General features: G+C 38.3%; 1 protein-coding gene across 2 annotated transcripts; it reads left to right on the top strand.

The window, feature by feature from the left end:
* Positions 1-215: 215 nt before the first annotated feature.
* On the top strand, positions 216-7,828 carry SNM1 (DNA repair metallo-beta-lactamase family protein). 2 transcript variants are annotated; one of them, XM_077394056.1, is made up of 9 exons: positions 216-712; positions 2,347-2,527; positions 2,691-2,930; positions 3,074-3,218; positions 4,194-4,328; positions 4,422-4,488; positions 4,635-4,712; positions 5,399-5,451; positions 7,196-7,828. In XM_077394056.1, the coding sequence occupies exons 1-9, from the start codon at positions 337-339 to the stop codon at positions 7,295-7,297; spliced, it is 1,377 nt and encodes a 458-aa protein (XP_077250171.1). In that variant the 5' UTR covers positions 216-336; the 3' UTR covers positions 7,298-7,828. The 2 variants fall into 2 exon arrangements, with proteins under 2 accessions (XP_077250171.1, XP_077250172.1); XM_077394057.1 differs by having other exon boundaries at positions 219-712; positions 7,199-7,828.
* Positions 7,829-8,997: the final 1,169 nt, after the last annotated feature.

Genomic DNA, 8,997 nt, shown 5'->3' on the forward strand with positions numbered 1-8,997 from the left:
CCGATCCACAGAGTTTCTAGTAGTTTTCCTTAAAAAAAACACTTAAAAATTTACAAAAAATGGCATGATTAGCGGGGCGGGGCGGGGCGGGGACAACTCCATCCCCTTCCCCTTCCCCTCCCCGCACCGGGGAATTTTTATATTCCCCTTCCCCCTTCCCCTTTCAAATAGGGGAATCCCCTCCCCAAACGGGGCGGGGCGAGGCGGATCCCCGCTTTTTCGGGTGAAATTGCCAGCCCTATAGGCTTTCCCCCGATTCATCATATTTTTTCCCGCGGGCCAATTTCAAGTTTCAGAGGGTACAAAAAGACGTCATTTTACACAGCTTCTAATCCTATGGAAATTTTAACAGACGATGATCTCTCCATTTCCGAGAATCTCGACGAGAACGGACTTCCGTTCTCCTCTCTTTCAGAAGATGAGAATAACGGAGAATGTGACGGAAGAGATCTCTCGATCGGATCGAGCTTCTCGTCCGATTTCTTCAGTTCTGGAACAGATTGGTCGTGCTTAAAAGAGAAATCTCCGAATAGAAAGCTGGTACAAAGGGATCTATTCCAGATCTGGGGTTTTAAAAAGCCTGAAACATCAATATCTAGGGTTTCTTCTTTCCCTTCGAAGAGAAAGTTCTCAATTAGCGATGATTTGCGCGTTGATCGGTCAAAACAGAAGGTTGCTAGGCGTGTTTGCCCTTTCTATAAGAAAATTCCTGGTGAGTTTTTTTTTTTTTTTTTTTTTCTGATTTGAATTTGCGATTTTTCTTCCTTTTTTCTGTCTTGAAGAATATATGAGAATATTTGGGAATTTGATTCTGAGATGCTGATTCGATATGGAGAAGAGGGAATTTTTGAAGAATTTTAGTTCATAATTTAAAGATGAGGGAAGAATTGCGCATCTTTTGAGCATCTGGTTTTGGAATTTATGTTTGAATAGTAAATGAATGATACAATTTATTGTGTAATGAATTCTAAGTTGTGAATGTATGGGATCTGGAAAAAGGAGGAAACTTTTCAAAGAATTTGTTTTTCTCCATAACGATTGATCCCACGTTTGCAGTAATCAAATTTCGTAATTTTTGAATTCTGATGCTGTGTAATTTCTCTTCATATAGTGCTCAATTTGCTTTATAAATGATGAAAATTGATGTGAAACATATTAAATTGGTAGAAAATAAGTGGTTTTGAGGAGTAGTGTTTCATTTCTTCAAGGCTTAATAACTACGGATTTTCTCTCCAACTGGTACTGCAATACCTACTTCGTGAACAAGCTCAAATGAGAGAACAGATTGAACTTCTTGAACGGTGCTCTGGAATGGAATCTTTAATAGGTGGGTAGCTCTTGAGTAGGTGGTTGAGAAGGGTGCATTGGTGAAATGCAGTATATATGGTCTGGTGCATCGTCATGAAGAACATACTGTCTGCAAGGAAAAACAATGGGGATGGTGTGGTTGTATATGATATACCGAGCAACAAGCCCGTTGCTAGATGATCAGTGCAGAGTGCATTGGTTTGGAACTTGGTTGCAAGAATCTTCTAAGCAAGGTGCATGGCCTACTTTGGGACCTTGTTTATGCACTTTCTCCAATTTTTGCTGGAACTGTAACATTCCAAAGCTGGAGAACCTTATTAGAGAATACTCATGCAACTTTACAATAGAGGAACTGAACCATAAATATTATTCCTAAATTAATGCTTTCCCAGTTAGGTCCACTGCGGATAAATAGATTGAAAAGCAAGGTATGAGTTCAGTCCAATGTTGTATTGCCAATTGCTAGGCAAGCCTCCTTGTGGCACCTGGATTTTGTCAGCCATTTTCAATACTCAACTCAACTCAACTCAACTCAACTAAGCCTTTGTCCCAAATTAGTTGGGGTCGGCTAATGAATCCTTTAGAAAATTTTCATGAAGAAGGTGAAAGGATCTACCCGGCTCAAATTGACTAAGTCTAATCCTGACACTAGTAGGGTTCGTCTACATGGATCATTTTCTTCCATTCTATCCTATCCAGGGTCATGTTCTCTGTTATGTTCCTAGCCTTCAAGTCAATCCTCACTGTTCTACCCAAGTTGTTGTTCAGTCTGCCCCTATCTCTTTTTGCTGCATCAACTTGGCATGAGTCACTTCTTCTCACTAGAGCATCCAAAGGCCTACATTGGATATTCCCAAACCAATATGCACAACAAATGTCTTACTAATACTTGATTGCTTATTCTACTGTCTAAACTCTAAACATTTTGGTTGTTTATCCATTTATAAGTTTAATCTGTTGGTTTGATTTCTCTGTTGGAGTTTCAGATCTTTATGCCTTTGATCAATTTTGTATGAAGCGTGTCTGGTATGCCTGCAGGGACACCCTTCACTGTAGATGCTTTCCGTTATGGTCTCATTGAGGGGTGCAAAGCATATTTCCTCAGCCACTTCCACTATGATCATTATGGTGGCTTGAGCAAGGGATGGTCTCATGGCCCCATCTATTGCACCCCGCTCACCGCTCGCTTGGTAAAAATGTGTCTCTCAATTAACCCACTGTAAGTAAGGACTCTTTATCTCACGTCTTTTCCCTATGTGAAAAGCCTGTTTACTTATCATTTATTTATATATATATATTTTTTTACTTTTATTATCTGGACTTGCTTATTCAGCTGCCATCCTATCCACAGAGGATTACCCATACGGTTTGCCTGATTGCAGATTCATCTTCCCTTTGGAATTAGACACCGAGCATGTTATTGAAGGAGTCAAAGTGACATTTCTGGAAGCAAATCACTGTCCCGGCGCAGCTCTGATTCATTTTTGTCTGGGTGATGGACAATGTTATTTGCACACAGGAGATTTCAGAGCATCTAAACTGATGAAGTCCTACCCTCTTCTTGTAAATCACCACATCAATGTGCTTTACCTGGATACAACATATTGCAACCCAAAATACAGGTAGAGAACTGTTAGACCCCTAAACTCGATTTTATCCCGTGACAAGAACTACTCTGTTTAGGTTTTGTTAGTTTTTCATTCATTTATTGTTACTAGTATTTCAAATTTGCAAACTGTTTAGTGGGCCTGATTTGATTACTCAGGTTCCCATCCAAAGAAGATGTTGTGGGTTTTGTTGTGAGAATTGCCAGAAACAGTCTAGCTAAGCAGCCAAAAACCCTCATTGTCGTTGGTGCATACAGTATCGGAAAAGAACATGTTTATCTTGCCATTTCTGAGGCATTAGGGGTATGCATATTTCATTTATTTTGTCTCTTTTGAGCTTCTATCAAATGAGAAAATTTCCTTGTAGTGAAAGTTTCATTTGTATTTTCGCCAAAACGGTCCTGGATCTTCATGATATGCATTATAGGATTTGCATACTGGAGAGAGTATCAAAATAAGGATAGATAGACAAGCACAGATGATGATTTTTTTCTTGGTGTTTGACATATCTATCCAGGTTTACAAGTTTGAAACTTGAAGAGGGACCAGGTATGAGTCAATTTGAAACTACTGTATCGGATTTCCTGAGTCCAAAAAGTTAATAATACTGGAATCTTATTTTGAAATTATTTTCGAGTACTTGAGAGTTTTGGATTTAAACTATTCAAGTTTTTTAGATTATTGAACAAGTTTTTGGTTTCAAAGAAACTGAGTTGCACAGTTTAACTTCACCTGAGTTTTCATCTAAACTTGTTTGAGTTCTCATTCCAGTTTTTAAGCACTACTTTAGTAGTCAACAAGTCCTTTTACTCCTGGGAGTATTCAAATGATTATTTTCTCAAATTCTAAGAAAACAAATCAATCAGTTAACGTGATCATATTCTGCTCGAGTTGATAATTTTTTGAATACGTAATTGAGTCTTTAAAAAATGCTGCAAATCGCTAAATGGTATTGCTCGAGTTTTTGGAGCACCCAAACAAGTTTTTAGGTTTACAAGAAAACAATCTTACCCCTTTTACGGAAATCTTGATTGAGTAGTAATCAAGTTTTTGAACACTTAATTAAATAGACACTGAGCACTTTCTCACTTCTCTGCCTGAATGCAATTTCAGGTGTAAGCTAGTCTCATGGAATGCGTGCATGTAATGGGTTTTGAGATTGTTGCATCTATTTTGTACTACTAGTAGCACTTCTAATTTTGTTTCTAGAAATTTCAAACTCATGTGAACCGAGGTCTAAGGTGTAGGAACTTAGCATCAATGGTGCAACTAGTGTAGGTCCAGATATATGCTAATGCTTCAAGGAGGCGGATTCTGCAGTCCTTTGGTTGGCCTCAACTGGCTGGGAAGCTCAGTTCACATGCCCACAGCACACCACTGCATGTTCTACCAATATCTTCCTTGCGTCCTGAGGTTTCAATTCCAACCATCCTTCTGTTGAATTTGGAAGATCTATTGACATTTTCTTACCAATTAACACCAGTTTTGTTTTGTTTTGTTTTGTAGAGTCTAAAGCAGTACATGAAGACATGCGGCCACCAATTTACAGCTGTTTTGGCATTTCGGCCAACCGGTAAACCATATCTGCTTCGCCTAGTGAATTTTGTTATGTGCATTTTCTCACTTTCATGAAAGTGGATGACAAATTGGCAGGGTATAGCTAACTATGTCGCTCTTTTTCATTTTAAGTATTTTTTTCTTTTTTTTCGTTTTCTCTAGGCTGGACTTACTCTGAGAATGTCGGAAACCAACTGGATCTAATTAGACCCATTTCTAAAGGAAATGTCACAATCTATGGTAAGCTATCCTCAATCTTGCAATTTGCTTGTTCTTCACCTGTATGTAGTATTGAAAATCTTTACATTAGGTACCACAATGTCATTTGTCTTATTTAATTTGCTTTAGATTTTTTTGTACTTTATACAAGCAACAAAACTGACATGGTGGTGTGCCTAGTTTTTAAGAGGTTAATACAATGTCCCGTTCTTTTACCGTTTTACTGTTAGCTTGTTCTCTGACTCTTATCTGTTCACAAATGTAAAAGGTTTGCATGAAGTGTTGACCATAAAATCAGTTAGAATCTTATAACAACTACTCCGTTACTGTTATCATACATAAGTTTCCTTCTCTGCGAACTCGAGAACAACTTTAAATGATTTTATTTTTCCAATTTATGCAGGCATTTTAATGAAACTTTAAAAAATCTTATAGCGTCATGACTTTACGGCAGGGAGTTTAGTATGTTTTCCATCATGTTAGCTTGCCTTTTGTTTGGGTTTTGTATGCCTACCATGCATGCCTCGTGCATTTTGCAGCTAAAGAACATTTAGTTCAAGACACATTTCTGATGCATATCTATTTGAGAGTGATGAATTCTGACTGTTTGATAGCAGTTTTCTATATATGTTCTGCTCGTTACATCTCTGAAATGAAATTTCTTACTAAGAAGACAAACCATGACATGCCTGCTGCATTTTCTGCAGGTGTACCTTACAGCGAGCACTCTAGTTTCTTGGAACTCGAAGAATTTGTCCAGGTCTTTTGCTAATCCTGTTCTGTTACCTTATCACACGTTCAATTTAGCTCCTGCCTTAAACTAAAACATATAGTTAAACACAGTTCAAAATACTGGTCATTACACAACATTTTTGGCTTCATTAGTATCAGAATTTGAGCTGGCTGTTACAAACCAATGCTGCCAAAGCAATGGTTATCAATATCAATGACTAGGCAGGCAAGTCAATGCTGGGATCAGTACTAATGATCAATTCTAGGACATCTATGTTCAATTGAGACCGTTGATCTTGTAGAACATCATGAGGCAACCTAACTAGTCTTGGTCTCATGCCCAACAGACATTCTATGGATAAGACAAATAATTAGAACAATCTATGGTTTAGCTTTTCTTGGTGGAACACTAAACTAGCTTGACGGGTCCAGGGCCTATGATCATCGGGTCCTGGTGTTCTCGAGTGCATTTGGCTTGACTTGTGGTTTCAATTCGAATCAAAGGACCCAATCATGTAAATGTGGCACAAGCTGGACCCAAAAAGTGTATGCTAGGTAGGAGCCTAACAGTCACTCTTTATAGAATTTTTCATTATTAATTAATAGGATGTCACTTTAAAATTGAAAGAAACTCCCCCTTTCTCAGACCCTACCTGCTTTTCTCCTCCCTCAAAACTTATCTGCAGACAGACAATGTTTGGATCAAAGGTAAGGATCAATGCCAGGGCACCCCATGCGGGGACGTATGTGTGCAATGGAGAGTGTAAATCTTGTACAGAACAGTGAGGGGACCTACATGGTCTTGGTCCCATGCTGAACAGGCATCCCATGTGTAAGATAGAACACTGCAAAAATCAAAGATTTAGCTCTTCTTGGCTGAACCCTAAGCGACGCTTAATGGATCATGATCTGAGATTATCCGATCAAGGTGTTCTCAGTGGCCTTTGGCGGGTTTATGGTTTCCGATTGGATCAAACAATCCGATCATGTACATGTGGCACAAGTTGGGCCCAGTAAGGATCGCCCTTCACCAGAAATTGTATTCTTCATTGTTATCTTTTGCACTCTTACTGTAGAATTCCTTTTTTTTTTGGTTGGTAAGCTGGGATTGAACCCCCGACCTCTAGGCTGAAGAACAAAGCCTTGACCATTGAGCTAGTAACTCAATCACAAAATTGTATTCTTCTTTGTTATCTTTTAGGCTTTGCACTCATCCTGTTTTTCTTCTTAGACCTGCAATTTATTTCCTCTTTGATTGAAGTGGTCAGCTTTCCTTTAACTGTCGACTGATTTATCATCCTCCCATCTTCTTTCCAAGTTTACCTTCCCATCGCCAAATCTTTTCGAGTTAGTTCCATTTTCTTTCTTTCTTTCTTGAATTTCATTGAATTAAATAACAAGAACGATGATGTAACATGATGGCATTTCCTTATTGAAATTCTTTTGAGTTAGTTCCATTTTCTATCTTCTTTTTCTTGAACTACGTTGAATTAAATGACAAGAACAAGAATATAACCTGTTAGCATTACATAGTGCCAATAAATTTGTGCAGCATATCGACGGGTTGCTGTTTCGTTACATATAATATAACACATTCTTTCTGAACTATGGTTGCAATATCATTTACTTACACCACTCTTCTTATGAAATCTCACAATTACTATGTGCTTTGGCTTTTGAAAAAGCTTATTGTTTTCCAGTTTTGGTTGCCACTCTACCCTTCAGCTACTATTGTTTCTTCGGCTTCTTGTAACTAACACATTGCCCTTTAGCAGTTCCTTAGACCCGACAAGATCATTCCCACTGTCAACATAGGGAATGCTGTGAACCGTGATAAGATGCAGTCCTACTTCAGGGAATGGCTGAAAGCCTAAGGCTTATACCAATTTGATAATTCCCATTCAGATTCCTGACATTTTTTACAGCTCAAGAAACTTCCTTCTGCTCCCATCAATGAAGGCCTTAAACCCCATTCTAGCTTCCTAAGTCTTTGAATTCTTACATCTGCAAGTACATTTCCCTGTCAGATGTCCAATCCTAATTGCTCCAAAGACGACCTTCGTGGGTGGATTTACTTACTGAATTGCACCCTGAATTGGAGATTAAGGAGTAGATAAGTTACATTCTAAGTGGGTTCATATGACGACACGGGAGCCTTGTTGTTGAGATTGTAACAAATATTCACTGGATCAGTTTTCAAGCTTTTCTCGATCTACAGAAGAGCTTTGCTACCATTTTCAGTACGGGTCATCATGCGATAGAGCTTCGGGATGGCTGTGAATCATTGTTCTGATTTGTTGTATAACTGTATTATTATGGCTGATTTGATTATTATTTGACACTGTCAATGAACTCTGATCATATATGTGTGAGAAAATTGACATAAGCATACTTCAAAAGTCCTACCTCCATACTTTTTTTTGACTTCTTCAAATCCTATTATAGCTCTACTAACTACTAAAATAACATATCAGGTTACCTGGTCCTGGTGGTGATTCTTTTAAGCCTTTCCATAATGTGCAATCCCTTTATAGATCGGAGGGTCAGGATCATCCAATTGAATGATTTTTAGGGCACAAGTGCACAACCTATTTACTTTGAGTTCCGACAAATGAACGGTTTGGATATTCCTATGAAGTGGGCCATACAGTACTTTAAAAAAAAAAAGGAACTATACCCCAACACGCCATATAAAATCTCCACTTTTAGAAAGTGAAGAAATTCTAGTGAAGAGATTGAAAAAAGATTATACGATTTTATTCTACAATGGGGTTAGATAAGGGATTTGCAAAATTCAATAAGGGCTCGTTTGGATACCTCCCATTTTGTATTTGTATTTGGAATTGAGTTTTGAATACAAAATGAATAGATCCGGCAGCTCATGTAGAGGGAGACAGAGAGGAAAGGGGGGTACTTCCTAGTAGAAGGGAGAGGTTGAGGAGCAAAGAGGGTGAAGGAAACTGCCAGATCTGTGGATTTTCAATTTCTTATTTCCACAGCAAATTTAGAAATCTGATTTTTTTCACTATCAGCTGCTGAATTAGAAGTCCAAGAATTTGATCCGATCTAAATTACAATGCAAAAAGGGCTTCAAATGTGAGAAATCCAAATCAAAATCTTCTCGGCATCCAAACGGGCCCTAATTTATTCAATCGGGATTGTCCAATTGGTGGGAATATCATGGATCTCTTATCTTTGGTTAAACTGGATCATCCAATTGGTGGGTCTATCGTGGAAGTACACGTAAGGTTTAAATCTTGTTGATCCAATCCGTTCATCTGTTAATCCGGACAATGGAGGGCTCATATACCAAAACTCTATTGCAATGGATAATCCTAACCCTTTGATCTGCGGAGAATTCGATTTGTTGTTCTTTTACTTTAAAAAGGGAAAAAAAGCAAGTTCCATGCATATAACAAAACATGGTTGTGCTGATATCATTTCCCTAAAATAATTTTGGAATCTGGCCTGCCCATGTGGGCCCAACAAATTAATGGCTTGGATCATTCAACCAATTGGACCCAACATAGTTTTCCCCTTGCATTAGGTAAATCATAACCCATATATATTGTGA

This window comes from Tasmannia lanceolata, unplaced genomic scaffold, assembly GCF_043159265.1.
Source record: "Tasmannia lanceolata isolate RefF3 unplaced genomic scaffold, GAP_Taslan_0.1 ptg000013l, whole genome shotgun sequence".
Classification (NCBI taxonomy): domain Eukaryota; kingdom Viridiplantae; phylum Streptophyta; class Magnoliopsida; order Canellales; family Winteraceae; genus Tasmannia; species Tasmannia lanceolata.

What these genes read in the sequence shown, in the direction of transcription:
- SNM1 (XM_077394056.1), top strand. Translation starts at nt 337, where the DNA reads ATGGAAATTTTAACAGACGATGATCTCTCCATTTCCGAGAATCTCGAC. An exon ending in TTTCTATAAGAAAATTCCTG is followed by an intron (nt 713 to 2,346) that starts GTGAGTTTTTTT and finishes GTATGCCTGCAG; the next exon opens with GGACACCCTTCACTGTAGAT. An exon ending in AGGAAATGTCACAATCTATG is followed by an intron (nt 4,713 to 5,398) that starts GTAAGCTATCCT and finishes CATTTTCTGCAG; the next exon opens with GTGTACCTTACAGCGAGCAC.